We start from the raw sequence: 23,453 nt of genomic DNA, 5'->3' as shown, positions 1-23,453 counted from the left end.
TTCAGGTCACCTGTCCCCCGCTGCTGCAGCCAGTTTGATCCTGGGATTGTCCCCGGATGATCAGGTTTGTCCCTCTGCAGTGACATCGCTGTTCTTCCATCCTCCCAGTGGCATTCCATGTGCCAGGGCTGCGTTCCTGCTGTGCCCTGGGGCTGGGCCAGTTCTGCTGGGCACCTGCTGCCATCCCATCCCAGGGTGACCCGTCAGTGGCTGGGTCAGTGTCCGGGTGTTATCCCGGTGTTATCCCGGTGTTATCCTGGTGTTATACAGGAGCAGCCAGGTCAGTGTCCGGGTGTTATCCCGGTGTTATCCTGGTGTTATCCTGGTGTTATACAGGAGCAGCCAGGTCAGTGTCCGGGTGTTATCCCGGTCTCTGTGCAGGAGCAGCCAGGTCAGTGTCCCGGTGTTATCCTGGTGTTATCCCAGTATTATACAGGAGCAGCCAGGTCAGTGTCCAGGTGTTATCCCGGTGTTATCCCGGTGTTATCCTGGTGTTACACAGTAGCAGCCAGGTCAGTGTCCAGGTGTTATCCCGGTGTTATCCTGGTGTTATCCCGGTGTTATCCTGGTGTTACACAGGAGCAGCCAGGTCAGTGTCCGGGTGTTATCCCGGTGTTATCCTGGTGTTATACAGGAGCAGCCAGGTCAGTGTCCGGGTGTTATCCCGGTGTTATCCCGGTGTTATACAGGAGCAGCCAGGTCAGTGTCCGGGTGTTGTCCCGGTGTTATCCTGGTGTTACACAGGAGCAGTCAGGTCAGTGTCCGGGTGTTGTCCCGGTGTTATCCTGGTGTTATACAGGAGCAGCCAGGTCAGTGTCCGGGTGTTATCCCGGTCTCTGTGCAGGAGCAGCCAGGTCAGTGTCCGGGTGTTATCCCGGTGTTATCCTGGTGTTATACAGGAGCAGCCAGGTCAGTGTCCAGGTGTTATCCCGGTGTTATCCCGGTGTTATCCCGGTGTTATACAGGAGCAGCCAGGTCAGTGTCCAGGTGTTATCCTGGTGTTATCCCGGTGTTACACAGGAGCAGCCAGATCAGTGTCCGGGTGTTATCCCGGTGTTATCCCAGTGTTAGCCCGGTGTTATACAGGAGCAGCCAGGTCAGTGTCCGGGTGTTATCCCGGTGTTATCCCAGTGTTATCCCGGTGTTATACAGGAGCAGCCAGGTCAGTGTCCGGGTGTTATCCCGGTGTTATCCCGGTGTTATACAGGAGCAGCCAGGTCAGTGTCCAGGTGTTATCCCGGTGTTATACAGGAGCAGCCAGGTCAGTGTCCGGGTGTTATCCCGGTGTTATCCTGATGTTATACAGGAGCAGCCACGTCAGTGTCCAGGTGTTATCCCGGTGTTATCCTGGTGTTATACAGGAGCAGCCAGGTCAGTGTCCGGGTGTTATCCCGGTCTCTGTGCAGGAGCAGCTGGGTCAGTGTCTGGATGTTATCCCAGTCTCCATGCAGGAATGGCCAGATCGGTGTCCAGGTGTTATCCTGGTGTTATCCCGGTGTTATCCTGGTCTCCATGCAGAAGCAGCCACGTCAGTGTCTGATTGTTATCCCAGTGTTATCCTGGTGTCATCCCGGTCTCCATGCAGGTGTGGTGGGGTCAGTGTCCAGTTGTTATCCCAGTGTTATTCCGGTCTCCATGCAGGAGCAGCCAGGTCAGTACCTGGTTGTTGTCCTGGTGTTGTCCTGGTCTCCATGCAGGAATGGCCAGGTTGTTATCCTGGTGTTATCCCGGTGCTATCCCGGTGTTATCCCGGTATTATCCTGGTCTCTGTGTAGGTGAGACCAGGTCAGTGTCTGGTTGTTATCCCGGTGTTATCCGGTGTTATCCCAGTGTTATACAGGAGCAGCCAGGTCAGTGTCTGGGTGTTATCCCAGTGTTATCCTGGTCTCATCCTGGTCTCCATGCAGGACTGGTAGGGTCAGTGTCCAGGTGTTATCCCGGTGTTATACCGGTCTCCATACAGGACCAGCTAGGTCAGTGTCTGGTTGTTATCCCAGTGTTATCCCGGTGTTATCCCGGTGTTATCCCGGTCTCCATGCAGCAGTGGCTGGGTTGGTGTCCGGGTGTTATCCTGGTGTTATCTCAGTGTTATCCCAGTCTCCATGTAGGAGTGGCCAGGTCAGTGTCCAGTTGCTATCCCAGTGTTATCCCAGTGTTATCCCGGTCTCTGTGCAGAAGCAGCTGGTCAGTGTCTGGTTGTTATCCCGGTGTTATCCCAGTGTTATCCTGGCCTCCATGCAGGATTGGTGGGGTCGGTGTCTGGTTGTTATCCCGGTCTCTGCAGGAGCAGCTAGGTCAGTACCCAGTTGTTGTCCCAGTGCTATCCTGGTGCTATCCCAGTCTCCATACAGGAGTGGCCAGGTCAGTGTCTGGGTGTTATCCTGGTGTTATCCCGGTGTTATCCCAGTCTCCATGCAGGAATGGCCAGGTTGTTATCCCGGTGTTATCCCAGTCTCCATACAGGAGTGGCCAGGTCAGTGTCTGGGTGTTATCCCGGTGTTATCCCGGTGTTATCCCAGTGTTATCCCGGTCTCCATGCAGGAATGGCCAGGTTGTTATCCCGGTGTTACCCCGGTGTTATCCCAGTCTCCATGCAGGAATGGCCAGGTTGTTATCCTGGTGTTATCCCAGTGTTATCCCAGTCTCCATGCAGGAATGGCCAGGTTGTTATCCTGGTGTTATCCCGGTGTCATCCCGGTGTTATCCCGGTGCTATCCCAGTCTCCATGCAGGAATGGTCAGGTTGTTATCCTGGTGTTATCCTGGTGTTATCCCGGTGTCATCCCGGTGTTATCCCGGTGCTATCCCAGTCTCCATGCAGGAATGGTCAGGTTGTTATCCTGGTGTTATCCCAGTCTCCATGCAGGAATGGTCAGGTTGTTATCCCGGTGTTATCCCGGTGTTATCCCAGTCTCCATGCAGGAATGGCCAGGTTGTTATCCCGGTGTTATCCCGGTGTTATCCCAGTCTCCATGCAGGAATGGCCAGGTTGTTATCCTGGTGTTATCCCAGTCTCCATGCAGGAATGGTCAGGTTGTTATCCCGGTGTTATCCCGGTGTTATCCCAGTCTCCATGCAGGAATGGTCAGGTTGTTATCCTGGTGTTATCCCAGTGTTATCCCAGTCTCCATGCAGGAATGGCCAGGTTGTTATCCCGGTGTTATCCCAGTGTTATCCCAGTCTCCATGCAGGAATGGCCAGGTTGTTATCCTGGTGTTATCCCAGTGTTATCCCGGTGTTATCCCGGTGCTATCCCAGTCTCCATGCAGGAGCAGCTGGCCCATTCCAGCCCGGAGCAGGTCCCAGCTGTTCTGTTGAACCCAGAGGGGCCACCCCAAGCCCCGTTAATCCTTTAGAGGAGCAGATGATCCATCAGCTCCCAAACCCCAGCTCACCCCCGCTGCCCAAACCGTGTCCATGGCAGGGCCTGGATGATCCCAGGGCAGATTTCCCAGGCGCTGCTGTTCCTCAGGCCTGGTGACACCCCTGTGACAGCTCTGTGTGTCCCCAAGGGAGCCTGTGGGGATTATTTTGATGTCACCCTCTGGGGACAGGAGCTGAGCAGCAGCTGGTGCTGCAAACAGATGACTCCATGGAAAAGAGCTGGAGTTAACCTGGCATCTCCTCTCCAATCCTCTAAAGAACCAGGAATTCTCCCATCTGTGCTGGTGCCACCACCTCCTTCTCATGGATTTAGGATAAAAAACCTCCCTTACCCGTCCCTGAGGAGTTTCAGGGACAGCCCAAAGCACCTGACACCATTTCCCTGGGGTTAATTGCATTTTCTCCCTGCTGCTGCATTTATTGGATCTTTGTGTGGGAAGAGTTGATATATTCTGGATTTAGGGAGCAGAGCTGTGCGAGAGGAGAGGAGCTGGTTCATTAGAGCAGCTCTAATACCCATAATTATCTTAAACTTAAATCCGTGTGAGCCTGCACGTGGCTCCTCCAGAAATGGACACAGCCCTGGGATCATTCAGGGGCTTAAAGCCAAGGATCCAGGATGATTTCATCTGGAAATGCTTCAGAAAAGGGATTTCTGTTTTGGGCCAGGGCAGTGGGAATGGGAGGGAGATTCTGTTGGAGCGTCGGAATGGATTTGAATGATCCCTGTGTCAGCTCTGGGTTAGTGGTGCTCAGGCTGGTGGAGCTCGGGGTTTCTTTGTTTGGAGATGCAATTCCAGTGCCCAAAATTGTCCCTTGGGAATGCTGCCCTGCCCCCAGCGCCTGCACGCAGCCAGAGGGAGCTGCAGGAGAGGAATCATGGAATGGGCTGGGTTAGAGGGGACCTTAAACCCATCCAGGGACACCTCCCACTGTCCCAGGTGGCTCCAACCCCAGTGTCCAGCCTGGCCTTGGGCACTGCCAGGGATCCGGGGGCAGCCACAGCAAATCTGGCAATTCCAGCCCAGCCAGGAATTCCTTGCCAAGATCCCAGCCCAATCTCCCCTTTCCCAGTGGGAGCCATTCCCTGGCTCCTGTCCCTGCAGGCCTTGTCCCCAGTCCCTCTCCAGCTCTCCTGGAGCCCCTCCAGGCCCTCTGAGAATTCTCTGGATTTTTCCCTTCTCCAGGGGAACATTCCCAGCTCTGCCAGAGCAAAAGAGCTCCACAATCCTGGAATGGTTTGGGCTGGAAAAGACCTTAAATCCCAAAAATTCCCACCCCATCCATGGGCAGGGACACCTCCCACTGTCCCAGGTGGATCCAGCCTGGCCTTGGGCACTGCCAGGGATCCAGGGGCAGCCACAGCAAATCTGGGAATTCCTGCCCAGCCCCTGCCCACCCTCCCAGCCAGCAATTCCTTGCCAAGATCCCAGCCCAATCTCCCCTTTCCCAGTGGGAGCCATTCCCTGGCTCCTGTCCCTGCAGGCCTTGTCCCCAGTCCCTCTCCAGCTCTCCTGGAGCCCCTCCAGGCCCTCTGAGAATTCTCTGGATTTTCCCCTTTTCCATTCCCAGCAATCCTGACTCCAGAGCAGAGGGGCTCCAGAATTATGGGATGGTTTGGGTTGTAAGGGACTTTAAAGCCCATCCAGTTCTATCCCATGCCACGGGCAAGGGGACACCTCCCACTATTCCAGGCTGTTCCAAACTCCATCCAGCCTGGCCTTGGACACTTCCCCCACCCCTGATTCCCTGATCCAGGGGTTTTTCAGGAATCAGATCCCAGCACAGATCAGTTGGACACAGGATGTCCCCAGCCTGACATCCTTGAGGGGCTGCTTCCAGGGAATGCCAAAGAGGCCTTTAAATGCTTTTTCCTGGAGATTGGCAGGATTGTGGTGAGGGACTGGAAACACTGGAGGTAAAATTCCCTCTGTGTGTGGAGGGTTGGGTGTGAGCGTGGGGCACCCGGAGCTCCTCTCCCCTCACAGTGTGGGAATTTTGGGAAATAACACAGTTGGAATGGGAGCTGGATGAGTCTGTGTTCATGTTACATAATACAACAATCATATAATGGATGGGATTTAAGATGTGTTCATGTAAAGGGAGCTGCTCTCCAGCACTCCGTGGGGCACTCCATGGATTCGTGGAGAGTTTTTGGTGACATCCTGTGGGTTCCCAGCAGAGTTCTTGTCCAGGGACACCGGGAATGTCGGGCAGGAATTGCAGGAACGGTCCTGGCAGGGCAGCGAGGCTCAGGGCGTGCTGGACGCCGCCCTGAGGGGCATTTTTAGGGCAGGGATTTTGGGGCAGGGGCTCTCCGAGGCTCGGGGGGGTCTCTCCACACCCTGAGCTCCCTCGATCCGCCCGTGTCGGTGCGGAGCTGGCGCTGGATGGCGGCGCGGCAAGATGATCCCTCTGTCCATCTGTCCATCCCTCGGGGCTCGGCGCCGTCCATCTGTCCATCCGGGCTCCGCTCCGTCCGTCTGTCCGCTCCCGGGGGGGTTTGCCGGCGCGGGGCGGGTTTGGCTGCGGGCACGGCGGCGATACCGAGCGCAGCCACGGAGCCGCCAGCACCGCGGAGCTGACACCGGGGGGGCTCCGAGCCGCTGAGACCCTCCCCGAGCGCAGCATCACATCCCCATCCCCATCCCCATCCTCATCCCCATCCCCATCCCCATCCGCCCGGCTCGGTGCAGCGCCCGGCGGTGCGGCCCCTCCGCGGTGATGTCATGAGCCGCCGGGGCGGTGGTTGGAGCCACCGGCGGAGCGGGGACGAGCGGCCGCGGCCGGGGGGGGCTGCCCCGGACCCCCTGAGCCCCCGCCGAGCCCCCGGGCAGGCCGCGGCCATTTGCCGTGTCCGGCCGCGCTGACTGACCCGCTGCTCCGTCTCCTCCCGCTCCGGCCGTCCCTGCGCGACGATGAGGCAGGCCCCGGCCACACGCAAGGTACGGTCCGCGCCCGCATCCCCCGCTCCGGCATCGCGTCCCCGCTTCCCGGCCGCCTCCTCGCTGGTTTTGCCCGTTTTCCCCGCGTTGGTGCTGCCGGGCTGTAATTGGGAGCGTGACGGGCTCGGGGAGGAGGGGGGCGGTGGGTGAGCATCGGTTCATGGCTGGCTTTGCCTTCCGAGCTCCCGGAGTCCCCTCTCCGTGTCACCCGGCCAATGCAGCGCCTCTGCGGCTCTGCCGGGGCCCTGTCCCCGCTGCCGGTGCCATCCCCGTCCCCTCTGCCAGTGCCATCCCCTCTGCCTGGGGGTGTCAGTGCTGTCCCTGCTGCCTGTGTTGTCCCTGCTGCTGGTGCCATCCCCACTCCAGGGGTGCCAGTGCCATCCCTGCTGCTGTCCCTGTGCCCATGGCTGGTGCCATTCCCGCTCCAGGGGTGCCAGTGCCATCCCTGCTGCTGTCCCTGTGCCCATGGCTGGTGCCATTCCCGCTCCAGGGGTGCCAATGCCATCCCTGCTGCTGTCCCTGTCCCCACAGCCTGAGAGTGTCAGTGCTGTTCCTGCTGCCGGTGCCATCCCTGCTTCCAGTGCCACCGGTGCCCACCCTGGGGAAGCTGTGTGCCCACAATCCCGGTTTTCCTGCCAGCCACGCTGCTGGGTTCAGCCTTTGGCATTCCCAGGGGCTGGCAGTGCCCGAGTCCCTGCCAGGCTGCCATTCCCGCAGGTGACAGCGCGGGCACTGGCCTATATGTTTATTTTTAGTGTAACCACGATGTCACTGCTCAGCTTAAAGAGAAATCCTGGGAATTTCTGGCTGATGGCAGGGAATAGACCTGAGCTGGTCTGTACCTGGCAGGAAATGCTCCTGATTTACCCCTGCACCTCCCTGAGCTCAGACACCGACGCTCCTCGTCACGTGGCCCTGTTAATCCTATTCCCCGTGAAACTTTCACGGATGCTGCTTTCCCTGTGCCCCGTTGGAGGGGGCGGTGGGGGCTGCTGGAGCTCAGCCCCACGCCTGGATTCCATCCTGCTTTTCCTGCTGCTCCTCTCCTCACCCGTGGAATCACACCTGTGAGACCTGGGTGGTGCTGGTTGTTTAAAATGCAGAATTCCCAGCAGTATCCCAGGGAACCACACCCTGAGGGGCTCATCCTGGGGCTGGGACTCAGCTCCAGCAGAGGGGAGGTGCCTCCAAAGGGGCCAAATTCCTGGGAATGGAGTGGGATGGCATCAGCATGGAGAAGCACTGGATCAGTGCCTGGGCATCACCCCCAGCACTGCCCACCCCACTCAGGAGCTGCTGCCTATTGGAATCCTCCTGGAAACTCTGGGAATTCTCCACAGCAGCAGCCACAGGCTGTGAAGTTCAGACCTGAAGCCTTGAAACTCAATCCAGGAGAAGGCTCCAGTGACACCTCCCCTGTCCTGCCTGCTGGAAGGTGACATTCACACATTCCTGCTCATCCATCCAGCACTCGCTGCTCCTGCCTGGATCAGGATTCCCACACCTGGAGCAGAACCAAATCAGGAGGGATTGTGGGACCCCACATTCAGCAGGCAGTGCTGACCCCACCACAGTCAGTCCTTGGTGTCCAGGAGGATTTTTCCAGAGTTTTTGCTGCCAGGAGCTGAGTCCATCTCGGAGCGCGCCGGTTCGGAGCCCCCAAGGCTCCCCTGGGAGCTGAGGTTTTGTAATTCCATAAATATTGATGCAGCAGCATTACACAGCAGAGCAGAACCTCCATGGAACATCCATCCCCATCCATCCGTCCGTCCATCCATCCCCAGCAGGGGGGTTGGAGCATCCTGGATCCAGGTGGGGCTGGAGCCTCTGCTCCCAGTGCTGGCACGATGACAAACACCAGAAAATCCACGTCCCATCCTGGGCACTGACTTTTCCAGAGCCCAGGGATGGCTGGCTGGGGGACAGATGGTGCCACCACGGAGGAGAGCCCAGACATCCCCCATTCCTGATGGAGAGAGCAGCTGGAGCATCCCAGAACATGCATTTGCCACAAATCCCAGGGGTCCTGGAACTTCAACTTTCAGTGGTCATCACATGGAGGGGACCAGATCTCCCAAGGATGCACAAAGCAGGATTATTCCCTGTCATTCCACGTGGCTTTAGGGATGGTTACCAGCAGGCTTCTCCCTGTTTTTAGGGTTTGGTGTGGTTTGAGGCTGGGTTTGAATTGGTGTCCCTCACCCCACGGCCAGGACAAGGCTCAGTGTCCCCCAGTTTGGGGCTCAGTGTCCCCCAGGACAAGGCTCACTGTCCCCCAGGACAAGGCTCAGTGTCCCCCAGTTTGGGGCTCAGTGTCCCCCAGGACAAGGCTCATTGTCCCCCAGTTTGGGGCTCACTGTCCCCCAGGACAAGGCTCATTGTCCCCCAGTTTAAGGTTCTGTGTTCCCCAGGACAAGGCTCAGTGTCCCCCAGTTTGGGGCTCATTGTCCCCCAGGACAAGGCTCAGTGTCCCCCAGTTTGGGGCTCAGTGTCCCCCAGTTTAAGGCTCATTGTCCCCCAGTTTAAGGTTCTGTGTCCCCCAGGACAAGGCTCAGTGTCCCCCAGGACAAGGCTCATTGTCCCCCAGTTTGGGGCTCGGTGTCCCCCAGGACAAGGCTCGGTGTCTCCTGGGACAGGGATCAGTGTCCCCCATCCAGGACCAGGTGACATTTCCCCACGTCCACGGACTCAGGGGTCGATGTGGGACCCCCCCAGCCCTGCCCCACTCCTGAGTCCCCCCACATGTGGAGTTCCTGAAGAAGACGTTTTCCAAGTGTTTCCCAGATTTTTGTTGCTGCTCCACGTTGCTTACTTGGACTTTGGGAAGATGCTGGAAAGCTCCTGAAGGGCATCCTGAGGGTTTCACTTGAAGGTCTGGAACTTGTGCTGCTGCAATTCCATTTTCCTGGCCAATTTGGTCACTCCGATGTTGTGGAAGATGGGAATGTCTTTCCTCAGGATTGACAAGTTTGGAAGTGCAAACACATCCAGGTTGATACTGAAAACAGGGAAATAAAGCTCCAAGGTTCCTGAGGCCTCGGGAGGGAACACGGCCGTGTTGGAGATCAGCTGGAGCTGCTGGTCCCTGGTGGGCTCCGTGTGCCTCCTGTCCCCATCCTGGACATGACATCATGTGGCAGTGCCATTATCCATCTGTTCTGCTCCTGTTTATTCCCAGCTGGGATTAGGTCATGGAATCAGACATGAGGGAGAGCGTGGAAGTGCTCCAAGGCTGCAGCTGGACAGATGTTCCCAATGCCCACCCGCTGCCCCCCAGGACCAGCCTGGTCACTCCTCCTTTTCCATCCATTAGGGATTGTTTTTAAGGGGAAAAATATGAAATAATTTCGTATTTGTCTCTGTTCCAGGCTGAGCCCTGTGGCCTCCCCTCCCTGAGCTGCTGGGAGCTGCTGCATGTGCATGGAGGGGTGTGGGGGGGTCCTGCCCCAAAATCGTGGATGATTTAATTCCAGCCATGAAAGGAGAAGCTGGGAGTGTGGGATCAGCTCTGTGGTGTCCCTGGAATTTCTGGTTAAACAAAGCAGAGCCTGGGGGCTCTGAGGCAGCTGCTCAGGGTGCTCTGGGCCTTTTTAAAACCAGAGGGATGAGGAGAGGAGAAAACTCACGTTTAAGATTAAATCCTTTCCATCTCCTACTCTGGGGTCTCTGGGAAAGGCGTGGGAGGTCAAACCCCCCGTGCCCATGGAATGCCCAGCCAACCTGAACCAGGCTTTGCCTCTGAAGACCAAAATTCCTTGGAATTACAGGGTGGATCTGCCCTGGGGTATCAGTAGGGTCGGGCTGGGGGTTCAGGATGTGCCCTCTGTGCCCAGCTCTGTCCCCACACTCGGCTGGAGGGGCAGGGATGGGGCAAGGGCTGGCTCTGGGCTCTGTTCCTGTGGTCCCATGGGAGCTGTGCCAGGGGATCCCATGGGATCTCTGCCCGTGGAGCAGGTTAACGAGCGCCCAGGCTAACGATGCCACACCCGGTGCCACGGGGCACGCTGACGATGCCGGGCACACTAACGATGCCGGGCACACTAACGATGCCGTGCTGTCTTTTGTCTCCTTTCCCTGCTCTGCCGCTCCGGCCGCCGGCGGCTGTTCTCTGCTCCTCTGTCCCTGTGTGACTGTCTGTCCTCTCTGCTTCCGCTCCCGCTGCCCTCCAGAGCACCGCCCGCCGGCCCAAGGTGAGCAGCCACGGTGGGGGCACCGAGCGCGGGGGGCACCGGCGGCCCCGGGGGTGCCAGCGCCACTCAGAGCATCGGGTGCCAGCCCCGTCACGAGCATGGATCACTGGGTGCCAACAGCAGGATCCATTGGGTGCCAACCTCACTCAGACATGGGCCATTGGGTGCCTACTCCACTCAAACATGATCCATTCATGGCCAACCCCACTCATTGGGTGTCAGCCTCACTCAAACATGGGCCATTGGGTGCCAACCCCACTCATTGGGTGCCAACCTCACTCAAACATGGGCCATTGGGTGCCAGCCCCACTCAAACACGGGCCATTGGGTGCCAACCTCACTCAGACATGGGCCATTGGGTGCCAACCCCACTCATTGGGTGCCAACCTCACTCAAACATGGGCCATTGGGTGCCAACCTCACTCAAACATGGGCCATTGGGTGCCAGCCCCACTCAAACATGGGCCATTGGGTGCCAACTCCACTCAAACATGATCCATTCATGGCCAACCCCACTCATTGGGTGCCAGCCTCACTCAAACATGGGCCATTGGGTGCCAGCCTCACTCAAACATGGGCCATTGAGTGCCAACCCCACTCAAACACAGGCCATTGGGTGCCAGTCCCACTCAAACATGGGCCATTGGGTGCCAACCCCACTGAAACATGTTCCATTCATTGCCAGCCGCCCTCAAACATGGGCCTTTGGATGCCAACCCCACTCAAACACAACACATTGGATGCCAACACCATCTCAAACATGGTACATTAGGTACCAACCTCACTCAAACACGAGCTGTTGGGTGCCAGCCCCACCCAAACACAATCCATTGTTTGCCAACACCACCCAAACCTGATCCATTCATTGCCAACCCAGCTCAAACACGATCCATTGGTTCCCAGTCCCAAACGTGATCCATTCATTGCCAACCCTACCCAAGCACGAGCTGCTGGGTGCCAACCCCACCCAAACACAACCCATTGTTTGCCATTCAAACAAGATCCATTCATTGCCAACCCCACTCAAATATGGGCTGTTGGTTGCCAGCCCTGCTCAAACACAACTCGTTGGTTGACAACCCCACTCAAACACAACCGATTGGTTCCCAGTCCCACCCAAACATGATCTGTTGGGTGCCAACCTCACCCAAACATGATCCATTCATTGCCAACACAGCTCAAACACGATCCATTGGTTCCCAATGCCACCCAAACATGATCTTTTGGGTGCCAACACCACCCAAACCTGATCCATTCATTGGCAACGCAGCTCAAACACGATCCATTGGTTCCCAATCCCACCCAAACATGATCTGTTGGGTGCCAACCTCACCCAAACATGATCCATTCATTGCCAACCCCACTCAAATGTGTCCATTCTTGTGGATGCCAACTCAAACACGATCCACTGGGTGCCAACCCCACTCAAACACAACTTACTGAGTGCAACCTCACTCACAAGCAATCCATTCTTTGCCAGTCTCAGTCAAATATGATCCACTGGGTGCCAATCCCACCACAAAAAGGATGCATTTGATACCAACCCCATTCAAACAGAATCCATTGGGTGCCAACCCCACCCAAACATGACCCATTCATTGCCAGCCCCACTCAAATGTGGCCGTTCTTGTGGATGCCAATGCAAACATGATCCACTGGTGGCCAACCCCACCCAGACATGATCCACTGGTAGCCAACCCCACCCAAACATGATCCACTGGTGGCCAACCCCACCCAGACATGATCCACTGGTGGCCAACCCCACCCAAACATGATCCACTGGTGGCCAACCCCACCCAAACACCACCCCTTGGCTCCCATCCCCACCGTTGTCCTTCCACCTCATTGTGCAGAGCCCAGAGGAGCTCCCAGCGGTGATGGGCTCCTCTGGAGCAGATCCAGATCCTTGGGGACCCTCTCCCAGGATGGAACAGCATGAAATCCACGTGGCAGTGCCCAGGCTGTGCCAGGGGGTCCCTGTGGGCATTGCTGCTCCCTCACTGTCCCAGTTTGTGCTGGGATTTGGGATCTGAGTTCAGGTGGGATCTGAGAGATCAGACCAGTGGGATCTGAGTGGGATCTAAAAGAACTTGAGGTGGGATCTGAGAGACCTGAGGTGGGATCTGAGTGGGATCTGAGAGATCAGATCAGTGGGATCTAAGTGGGATCTGAGAGAGCTTGAGGTGGGATCTGAGTGGGATCTGAGAGACCTGGGGTGGGATTTGAGTGGGATCTGAGAGACCTGAGGTGGGATCTGAGAGACCTCAGGTGGGATCTGAGTGGGATCTGAGAGACCTGAGGTGGGATCTGAGAGACCTGGGGTGGGATTTGAGTGGGATCTGAGAGACCTGAGGTGGGATCTGAGAGACCTGGGGTGGGATCTGAGTGGGATCTGAGTGATCAGATCAGTGGGATCTGAGTGGGATCTGAGAGACCTGAGGTGGGATCTGAGTGGGATCTGGGAGAGCCTGAGGTGTCAGGCTGGGCTGTGTGGTCCCAGCTGGCCCTCGGGGGCTGCTCCAGCCACCAGCATTCACCTTGGGAAGGGACTTGTGGCTTGAAGGGAGGAGATGTGGGAGAGAAATCCTTGAAGATGGAGTTTGGAGGTGGAGAACTCTCCTGCAGGGAGGGCTCCATGCTCAGCAGACGCTTCCAGCCCCAGGCAGGGGTGGATTCCACCAGCCCCAGGGCTTTGGGATGCCCCCATTCCCTGGCTTTGGATGGTTCTTGTTGGTGTCTCTGCAGGGATGTCCCATGGGACCTCCTGCTCCTTTGCCCTCACACCTTTGGCAGGGAGGTGGAGTTGGGATCCTGGAATCACGGAATGGGTTGGGTTGGAAGGGACCTAAAGCCCATCCAGCTCCGCCCAGGAACAGCTCCCACTGTCCCTGGTGGCTCCAAGCCCCATCCAACCCGGCCTTGGACACCTCCAGGGGTGTGGCAGCCACAGCTGCTCTGGGCAACCTGTGCCAGGGCCTCAGCACCCTGGAATTCCTTCCCAATATCCCATCTAACTCTGCTCCCTGTGGGGGATCTGTGACCCCAAAAGCAGCAGGAATAACAAACGTCTTTGCTTTGAGCTGTATCTGAAAGAAAGCACTTGGGGCTTGGTGCTACCCAGAAATCCCCCATTTTCTGTGCCTGAGAGAGCTGGGATCATCTCAGGAGGGCAGGCTGGGCCTATCCGAGGGGTGCTGGACTTTCTGCCATCGAGTTAACTCAGATTTGCCTCCATTTTAGAGAAAATAAGGGCAGAGGGTGGATGTTTCTCTTTCTCAGTTGTACCCATGGGTGAAACCTCACACTAGGTGAACCCTCATGGCACCAAAAATCCCATTTCTAGAAATAAAATCAAGTCAGGAAATTTAATTTACAGTAAGAGGTGAGTGGTCCAGAAATAAAGTCCATGAGGAGACCAGTGGGAGCCTGGGGGGTCCTGGTGCTTCCCTCACCCCTTTTCCCCCTGCCTGGGCTCAGACGGTGATTAATTAACAGCCTCATAAGTGCTAATGAAGCAGCACCAGGCCCCGCTGGACTCTGGGAACTCACTCCTTGTTGATTTTCTTGTTGCTCCCCTAAATCTGGGTTCTCATCTTGGTGGGCTCTGAGGTTTTGCTGGGAGAATGGAATCTGGAGCTCTGGAGCTGGGAAATGGAATCCTGGAATGGTTTGGGTTGGGAGGGACCTTGGACATCATCCAGTGCCACAGCAGGGACACCTCCCACTATCCCAGGGCGCTCCCAGCTGGCCTTGGCCACTTCCAGGGATGTGAGGCACCCCCAGCTTCTCTGGGAAACGTGTGGAGTCCTTCCCCAATGGATTATCCGTGAATTCTCTCCGAGCCCAGCTCCTCCAGAGCAGAATTCCTGAGGGACAGTGACACAAATCAGTGACACTGCTGGAAACGGGAATCAGGGAGTCACCAGAGGTGTCAGGGTGGGACCTGTGGGAGCACATCAGGGATGTCCCCCCTGCCTCCCCCTCACCCGTGCCCGTGTTTTGCAGCCCACCCGGACCCCCACGTCCTCGGCGTCCGGCGGCACCGCGGGGCCCTCGGGCTCGGCCTCGGCGTCGGGCGGGGAGATGAGCAGCAGCGAGCCCGGCACGCCCGCCCAGACCCCGCTGGTGGCCCCCGTCATCCCCACGCCCTCCCTCGGCTCGCCGGGGGCACCGCCGGTCCCCTCGCCCACCAAGGTGAGCCCTGCCCAGGTGAGCTCTGCCCCCAGCCCTGCCCAGGTGAGCTGTGCCCCGAGCCCTACCCAGGTGAGCTCTGCCCCCAGCCCTGCCCAGGTGAGCTGTGCCCCAATCCCTGCCCAGGTGAGCTCTGCCCCCAGCCCTGCCCAGGTGAGCTGTGCCCCAATCCCTGCCCAGGTGAGCTCTGCCCCAATCCCTACCCAGGTGAGCTCTGCCCCCAGCCCTGCCCAGGTGAGCTCTGCCCCCAGCCCTGCCCAGGTGAGCTCTGCCCCCAGCCCTGCCCAGGTGAGCTGTGCCCCAATCCCTGCCCAGGTGAGCTCTGCCCCCAGCCCTGCCCAGGTGAGCTGTGCCCCAATCCCTGCCCAGGTGAGCGCTGCCCCCAGCCCTGCCCAGGTGAGCTGTGCCCCAATCCCTGCCCAGGTGAGCGCTGCCCCCAGCCCTGCCCAGGTGAGCTCTGCCCAGGTGAGCGCTGCCCCCAGCCCTGCCCAGGTGAGCGCTGGGCTCTCACGGTGCTCCCCAGCCGGCAGGAGAGAAAACTGCACCCAGCACTAGGAGGAAGAGGAGGAGGAGGAGCTGCTCTGAGGGGTCCTGGGGGTGGTCACCGGGCTGTGGGAGGAGCATTGGGACAGGTCCGAGCTGGCCAGGACAGAGCCAGCAAAGCTGCGAGGCCACTTCCAAAGAGAATTCCCAAATAACCCTCCCTTCATTTCCAAAGAGAATTCCTTGTGCGCCTCCATCCCTTCCCAAATAAATCCCTGTGGGACACGGGTGACATCAGAGCAGTTTGGCAGGGTCCCTGTGGGACACGGGTGACATCAGAGCAGTTTGGCAGAGTCCCTGCACTGGGGCATCCTCCCTTGGGATGGAAAGACCCCTTGGAGAGGTTCAGGATTTCCCCAACTTGGGGGATTGGGGTGAAGGGACCAGCAGGGATGCACTGAGGACCCTCCAGCCTTGGGATGCAAAGCCCACCCAGAAAGATGCAATATTCCCCAAATTCAGGGATTTTTAATCATTACAGAGTTATTCCCGTTTTGATCTTTAAAATACTTTTTCATCACTTCCATCCTGCTTTGATTAATGAGTTAATTAGAGCTTGGGAGAGATTTGGGGCACAAGGCCAGGGAGGGAATGGCAGGAGAGGACAAGGCTCTGGCATTGTGTGTGGAAGGGAGAGCTGGGGAAGGCGCCCCAGGGTGGGGACAGGGGATGTCCCCACCTGTGTCCCCATGGCCAGAGCTCTCTGGTTTCTGTAGCTGGGTGCAGAAGTGGCTTTTTTGGGGACATCAGAATGTCCAAGCTGGGAAAGCAGCAGAGGTGGGATCCATGGGAGGTTCTGGATTTGTCCAAGACCTGTTCCTTGCTGTCACCCAGCTTTGGGATTTGAAGCTTTGGCCCCTGTGGCTGCTGCCAGGGAGGGAGGTGACATCCCTTTGTCCCTGCAGCCGTTGCTTTGGGGAATGCTGGCATCAGCCTTTCCCGGCCCTGGGAGCTGAGCTGCTGGAAAAGGAGCTGGATCAGTTTTCCCTGGGGGGAGATCACCTGGGGATGATGTGGATGCTGCAGTGGAATCAGGCAGCCACAGCTTCTCTGGGCAACCTGGGCAAGCCAGGAATTCCTTCCCAAAATCCCATCTAATCCTGCTACTCCAGGCCCTTTTCCCAAGTCCCTGGAGGTCTCAGGCCAGGTTCCCTGGGCTTCCAGAAACTTCCCCAGAGCTCTGTCCAAGGATGTCCCTGCTCCTTCCCTAATTCTTGGCTCGGTGTTGTAGGAGGAGGAGAATCTCCGTGCTCAGGTCAGGGACCTTGAGGAGAAGCTGGAGACACTGAAAATCAAGAGGAATGAGGACAAGGCGAAGCTCAAGGAGCTGGAGAAGTACAAGATCCAGCTGGAGCAGGTGCAGGAATGGAAGAGCAAAATGCAGGAGCAGCAGGCTGAGCTCCAGAAGCGCCTGAAGGAGGCCAAGAAGGTGAGTGAGTGTCCTGGGAATGGGGCAGTGCCTGGAGAGGTGACTGCAGGAGGAATTCCAGCCCTGACAAACCTTTCTGGGAGGAAATTTTCCCAACGTCCAGCTAAAGCTCCCCTGGTGCAATTCAAAGTCTTTGCTCTGAATTGATGTCAGGTGTGTTTGGGAATCAGGCTGAGCCAAGGTGGGATTTGAATTCCTTATTCCCTCTCTTTCCAGATGTTTCCCTCTTCTCTCTGTGTGTCTCCGGGTGCTTCCTCCTTCCCTCTCTCTCTCTCTCTCTCTCTCTCCAGGAGTTCCAGGTGCTTCCCTTTCCCCTCAGCTGTGCCTGCAGCTCCCAGGATTCCATCCAAGGAGTGTTTCCTTCTCCCTGCCCTACTTTCCACAGTGGATTCCTGGTTTCTTTCCCCAGGGATTTATCTGTCTGTTCCAGCATTCCCTGTCTCCTTACCTTTGTCCTCACCTGCTTCTCCTGCCTGGCTCTGGGTGTGAAGCAGGGAAGAGAGGAGTGGGACACCCTGGAGCGCTGGGCCGTCCCCTCCCATCCCAGATAACCTGGTGTCCACTGGATCTGGGGGAGCCTTGAGGGACAATAATTTCCTGAGAGCTGCTGTGGGGTCTCTCCAGAGTTGTGGGGTCCCCTCAGCTGCTGTGCTTGCCCACAGGAAGCCAAGGATGCCCTGGAAGCCAAGGAAAGGTACATGGAGGAGATGGCAGACACGGCCGACGCCATCGAGATGGCCACGCTGGACAAGGAGATGGCCGAGGAGAGGGCAGAGTCCCTGCAGCAGGAGGTGGATTCCCTCAAGGAGAAGGTGGAATACCTCACCATGGACCTGGAGATCCTCAAGCATGAGATTGAGGAGAAAGGTGGGAAGGGAAAGGGACTTTGGGCTTGGAGAATGGGGAATGGGAGTGGGGTTAGGTGGGATGTTGGGAAGGAATTCTCTTTGAGGGTCCTGAGGCTCTGGAATGAATTATTCCATAAAAGCTCTGGCTGCTCCATCCCTGGAAGTGTCCAAAGCCAGGTTGGATGGGGCTTGGAGCACCCTGGATAGTGGGAGGTGTCCCTGCCCCTGTCAGGAGATGGGAATGGGTGGGATTTAAGATCCCTTCCCACCCAAATCAGTCTGGGCTTCTGAGATTATGGGATTCTGATTCCTCCTTTCCTACACAGGCTCTGATGGAGCAGCATCCAGCTACCAGGTGAAACAGCTGGAGGAGCAGAATGCCAGGCTCAAGGAGGCTCTTGTCAGGTGGGAGCTCACCCAAATTCCTTCCCAGGCCTCTTGTGCTCCCTCAGTCTGAGAACACCAATCCCAGTCCTCCTCTGGAGCAGCCCGTGTCATTCCTGCTGGTGGTTTTGGGATCTTTGCCGAGCTCTTAAAGCATCCACAGGGAAGGGAGAGTCCCTTGTCACAGGGGAGTGGTGGGGATGGGGACAATGAGCCACTCCAGCCTCATTCCCTATGGATGGATGTGGTGCTTGGTATCCCAGCACTGTTCTCCAGACCCTGCCCAGCCCTGGGATCTCCCTCTCCCTGGATGATCCCACCTTCCAGGGCTTGGGTGCTCATGGGCTTTTTATTTGGGACTCCACAGCCAAGAAGTTCAGGTGGGACCCATCCCTTGGTGTGAATGAGCTGGATTTTGGGAACATTGCTCATGTCCCCAACCTGGGAGGGATGAGCTCTGTTATCCTGGCTGGGGCAGAGTGGGGCTCTTGGGAGGGCCCTGACAGGACCTGTGGCTGTCCCAGGATGAGGGACCTGTCGGCCTCGGAGAAGCAGGAGCACGTGAAGCTCCAGAAGCAGATGGAGAAGAAGAACACGGAGCTGGAGTCGCTGCGGCAGCAGCGGGAGAAGCTGCAGGAGGAGGTGAAGCAGGCGGAGAAAACGGTGGATGAGCTCAAGGAGCAGGTGAGGGACAGGTGGGATGGGATATTTGGGATGTTTGTGGGCAGTTTGGGGACATCTGGGGCATTGAGACTCCTGGAGATCCCACTGCAGGGACCAACACTCCTGGTCCCATATTCCCTAATTCCAAACCCTGTTCCAGCAGTGGAGCTGTGCTTGGCTCTGCCTGGAGGGGGGAATGTGTGTCCTGGGGGATGGATGGATTGGGATTTGGGATGTGTGTCCTGGGGGATGGATGGATTTGGGATTTGGGATTTGTGTCCTGGGGGATGGATGGACTGGGATGTGTGTCCTGATGGGATGGATGGACTGGGATGTGTGTCCTGATGGGATGGATTGGGATATGTGTCCTGGTGCAGGGATGGATTGGGATGTGTGTCCTGGCACAGGGATGGATTGGGATGTGTGTCCTGGAGCAGGGATGGATTGGGATATGTGTCCTGGAGCAGGGATGGATTGGGATGTGTGTCCTGGCACAGGGATGGACTGGGATGTGTGTCCTGGCACAGGGATGGATTGGGATATGTGTCCTGGAGCAGGGATGGATTGGGATGTGTGTCCTGGCACAGGGATGGACTGGGATGTGTGTCCTGATGGGATGGATTGGGATGTGTGTCCTGGCACAGGGATGGATTGGGATGTGTGTCCTGGAGCAGGGATGGATTGGGATGTGTGTCCTGGAGCAGGGATGGATTGGGATATGTGTCCTGGCACACAGATGGATTGGGATGTGTGTCCTGGAGCAGGGATGGATTGGGATGTGTGTCCTGGAGCAGGGATGGATTGGGATGTGTGTCCTGGAGCAGGGATGGATTGGGATGGCAGGGGATGGATTGGGATGTGTGTCCTGGCACACAGATGGACTGGGATGTGTGTCCTGGCAGGTGGATGCAGCGCTGGGTGCTGAGGAGATGGTGGAGACTCTGACAGAGAGAAACCTGGATCTGGAGGAGAAGGTCCGGGAGCTGCGTGAGACCGTCGGGGACCTGGTAAGGCAGAATTCCCTGGGATGACACTGCTGAATTCCTTGGGATAACAAATGCTGGATTCCGGGATAGCAACTGCTGAATTCCCTGGGATAAGGGCTGCTGAATTCCTGGGATAACACTGCAGAATCCCCTGGGATAAGGGCTGCTGAATTCCTTGGGATAACAAATGCTGAATTCCTTGGGATAACAAATGCTGAATTCCTGGGATAACACTGCTGAATTCCCTGGGATAAGAGCTGCTGAATTTCCTGGGATAACAGCTGCTGATTCCCTGGGATAAGGGCTGCTGAATTCCTTGGGATAACACTGCTGAATTCCTTGGGATAACAAATGCTGAATTCCCTGGGATAACAAATGGTGAATTCCTGGGATAACAAATGCTGAATTCCTGGGATAACAACTGCTGAATTCCCTGGGATAAGAGCTGCTGAATTTCCTGGGATAAGGGCTGCTGATTCCCTGGGATAACAACTGCTCAATTCCCTGGGATAACAGCTGCTGAATTCCTGGGAAGGGGCTGCTCCAGCAGCAGCTCTTACCCCAGGAATTCCCGCTCCTGGTCCGGGGAGCTGCAGTGATGGCACCAGCAGGATTCATGAAAGCTCTCCGGAGCACCGGGACACATCCGAGCCCCGCTGTGTGACCGTCCCCTCGGTGCCACCTCCCTGCAGGAAGCCATGAACGAGATGAACGACGAGCTGCAGGAGAACGCGCGGGAGACGGAGCTGGAGCTGCGGGAGCAGCTGGACATGGCCACGGCGCGCGTGCGCCAGGCCGAGAAGCGCGTGGAGGCCGCCCAGGAGACCGTGGCCGACTACCAGCAGACCATCAAAAAGTACCGGGAGCTCACGGCTCACCTGCAGGTGGGTCCCCACCTCCAGCCCCTCCTGCAGCTCGCCTGGTGGCCAGGAGAGCCAGAGGGAGCATCCCTTGGGAGTGTCCTGGTGGGCAGGAGAGCCACAGGGAACATCCACTGGGAGTGTCCTGGTGGCCAGGAGAGCCAGAGGGAGCATCCCTTGGGAGTGTCCTGGTGGGCAGGAGAGCCAGAGGGAGCATCCCCTGGGAGTGTCCTGGTGGGCAGGAGAGCCAGAGGGAGCATCCCCTGGGAGTGTCCTGGTGACCAGGAGAGCCAGAGGGAGCATCCCCTGGGAGTGTCCTGGTGACCAGGAGAGCCAGAGGGAGCATCCCCTGGCTATGGCAGGATACAGCTTGGAGCTGAGTGGGTTCCTTGTGGAGCTTCCATAGGGACCCCCCCAATGCCTTCTCCCACAGGGATAGGCTGGGAGAGCTGGGAATGTCCTTGAGGGCTTCAAAGAGACCTCAAAACCCTTTTTAGTGCCCTAAAGGGACTCCAGGAGAGCTGGAGGGGGACGTGGGACAAAGGATGGAGGGACAGGACACAGGGAATGGCTTCCCACTGGGAAAGTGGAGATTTAGATGGGATCTTGGGAAGGAATTCTTCTCTGTGAGGATGGTGAGGCCCTGGAAGGGATTTCCCAGAGAAACTCTGGCTACCTGGAGCTCACCTGGTGACCAGGAGAGCCAGAGGGAGCATCCCCTGGGAGTGTCCTGGCTATGGCAGGATACAGCTTGGAGCTGAGTGGGTTCCTTGTGGAGCTTCCATAGGGACCCCCCCAATGCCTTCTCCCACAGGGATAGGCTGGGAGAGCTGGGAATGTCCATGAAGGCTTCAAAGAGACCTCAGAGCCCCTTTTAGTGCCTTAAAGGGGCTCCAGGAGAGCTGGAGGAGGACTTGGGATCAGGTCTTCTGGGCAGGGAAGGGAGCTGGGGAATGAGCCTGTGGATATTCCAGGAGAGCTGGAGGGGGACTTGGGACAAGGGTTGGAGCGACAGGACGCAGGGAATGGCTTCCTCTGGAAAAGTGGAGATTTAGATGGGGTATTGGGAAAAATTTCCTCCTTGTGGGGTTATCCCAGCCCTGGGCTCAGATCTGCTGGCAGGGGAGGCAGCTGGGGAAGGAGCCTGTGGATATTCCTGGGCTGGAACACTCTTGGTGCCTCTCCCTCCCCTCCACCTTCACTGGGTGCTGCACAAGGAGCCCCCCAAGGAGGAGGTGCTGGGAGGGGCTTGCTGGGGGTGTGGGCTCCCTGATCTCCATGTCCCCATGATGTCCCCATGATGTCCCCATGGTGTCCCCATGATGTCCCCATGGTGTCCCCATGGCCAGGATGTGAACCGGGAGCTGATGAGCCAGCAGGAAGCGTCTGCAGAGAAGCAGCAGCAGCCGCCCCCCGAGATGTTCGACTTCAAGATCAAATTTGCAGAGACAAAAGCTCACGCCAAGGTAGGGCCAGCAGGAGACCTGGGTGGGCTTATCCATGCACTGGGACAGGCTCCAGGGTATTCCCAGAGTTGTGGCTGTCCCTGGATCCCTGGAAGTGTCCAAAACTAAGCTGGACAGGGCTTGGAGCAACCTGGGCTAGTGGGAGGTGTCCCTGCCCGTGGATGGGGCTGGGATGAGATGGGCTTTAAGGTCCTTCTAGCCCAAACCTTCAGGATTTTGGAGCCCTTCTGCTCTGGAGTGATGCTGGGAATGTTCCCCTGGAGAAGGGAAGGCTCTGGGGAGAGCTCAGAGCTCCTTGCAGGGGCTAAAGGGGCTCCAGGAGAGCTGGAGAGGGACTGGGGACAAGGCATGGAGGGACAGGACACAGGGAATGGCTCCCACTGGGGAAGGGGAGATTTAGATGGGATATTGGGGAAAAGTTTAGATAGTGAGGCCCTGGAAGGGATTTCCCAGAGAAACCCTGGCTACCCCACCCCTGGAAGTGCCCAAGGCCAGGCTGGAGCACCCTGAGATGGAGGAAGGTGTCCCTGCCCATGGCGTGGGGTGACATTGGGTGGGCTGGGAGATCCCAGCCGTGCCTTGAGGCATTCTCCAAGGAGCAGCATTCCATGATTGATCCCCCTGGGCTGGGCTGGGCTGTGCCAGGGAGGCCCTGGAGCAGGCGGGTGACTCTCAGTGTCCCTCAGGCCATCGAGATGGAGCTGCGGCAGATGGAGGTGCAGCAGGCCAACCGCCACGTGTCCCTGCTGACCTCCTTCATGCCCGACAGCTTCCTGCGGCACGGCGGCGACCACGACTGCGTCCTGGTGCTCCTGCTCATCCCACGCCTCATCTGCAAGGTGGGACAGCCTGGGGACAGCCCCTGCATGGAAAACAACGCCTTTGTCCCCAGGGGATTTGGGGTGTTTAGTGTTGGAGAACTTCCCAGAGTTCTGGAGTGAGCGGAGGTGCCATCCCTGCAGGGCTTCTGGTGGGATAATCGGAAAATTCCTTCTGGAAAGAGGTGTGCAGGCCTGGCTCAGGACAGTGTGGAGTCCCCTTTCCTGGGGGATTTAGCAGCCCTGTGGATGTGGCACTTGGGGACAATGTGGAGTCCCCAGGACAGCGTGGATTCCTCATCCCTGGGGGATTTAACAGCCCTGTGGATGTGGCACTTGGGGATAGTGTGGAGTCCCCAGGACAGTGTGGAGTCCCCATCCCTGGGGGATTTAGCAGCCCTGTGGATGTGGCACTTGGGGACAATGTGGAGTCCCCAGGACAGTGTGGAGTCCCCATCCCTGGGGAGATCTAACAGCTCTGTGGATGTGGCTCAGGACAGTTGAGTCCCCATCCCTGGGGGATGTATCAGCTCTGTGGATGTGGCACTTGGGGATAGTGTGGAGTCCCCAGGACAGTGTGGAGTCCCCATTCCTGGGGGGATTTAACAACCCTGTGGATGTGGCACTTGGGGACATTGTCAGTGGTGGTGCTGGGGGAACAGTTGGGCTCTGTGGTCTTAAGGGACTTTTCCAACCTAAGTAATTCCATGATTCCACGCTTATAAAATGGTGTGGGAGAAGGGAAGG

The 23,453-nt window shown here is 57.6% G+C and overlaps 1 protein-coding gene across 5 annotated transcripts in view; it reads left to right on the top strand.

The window, feature by feature from the left end:
* DCTN1 (dynactin subunit 1) overlaps positions 1-23,453 on the top strand; it is a 79,842-nt gene that overhangs the window by 38,145 nt on the left and 18,244 nt on the right. For 4 of the 5 annotated variants that reach the window (XM_063157832.1, XM_063157829.1, XM_063157828.1 and 1 more), the window contains exons 6-16: positions 6,311-6,328; positions 10,498-10,518; positions 14,524-14,712; positions 16,484-16,681; positions 17,344-17,548; positions 17,856-17,934; positions 18,438-18,597; positions 19,479-19,583; positions 20,255-20,446; positions 21,772-21,888; positions 22,575-22,727. In XM_063157832.1, the coding sequence (XP_063013902.1) occupies positions 6,311-6,328; positions 10,498-10,518; positions 14,524-14,712; positions 16,484-16,681; positions 17,344-17,548; positions 17,856-17,934; positions 18,438-18,597; positions 19,479-19,583; positions 20,255-20,446; positions 21,772-21,888; positions 22,575-22,727 (1,437 nt within the window). The remainder of the gene's footprint in view (positions 1-6,310; positions 6,329-10,497; positions 10,519-14,523; positions 14,713-16,483; positions 16,682-17,343; positions 17,549-17,855; positions 17,935-18,437; positions 18,598-19,478; positions 19,584-20,254; positions 20,447-21,771; positions 21,889-22,574; positions 22,728-23,453) is intronic. The other variant, XM_063157830.1, reaches the window with a different exon arrangement.

Source organism: Melospiza melodia, chromosome 5, assembly GCF_035770615.1.
Source record: "Melospiza melodia melodia isolate bMelMel2 chromosome 5, bMelMel2.pri, whole genome shotgun sequence".
NCBI lineage: Eukaryota > Metazoa > Chordata > Aves > Passeriformes > Passerellidae > Melospiza > Melospiza melodia.
Note: the sequence above shows the minus strand (reverse complement) of the source record. Positions and strands in the feature narration are given on the sequence as shown.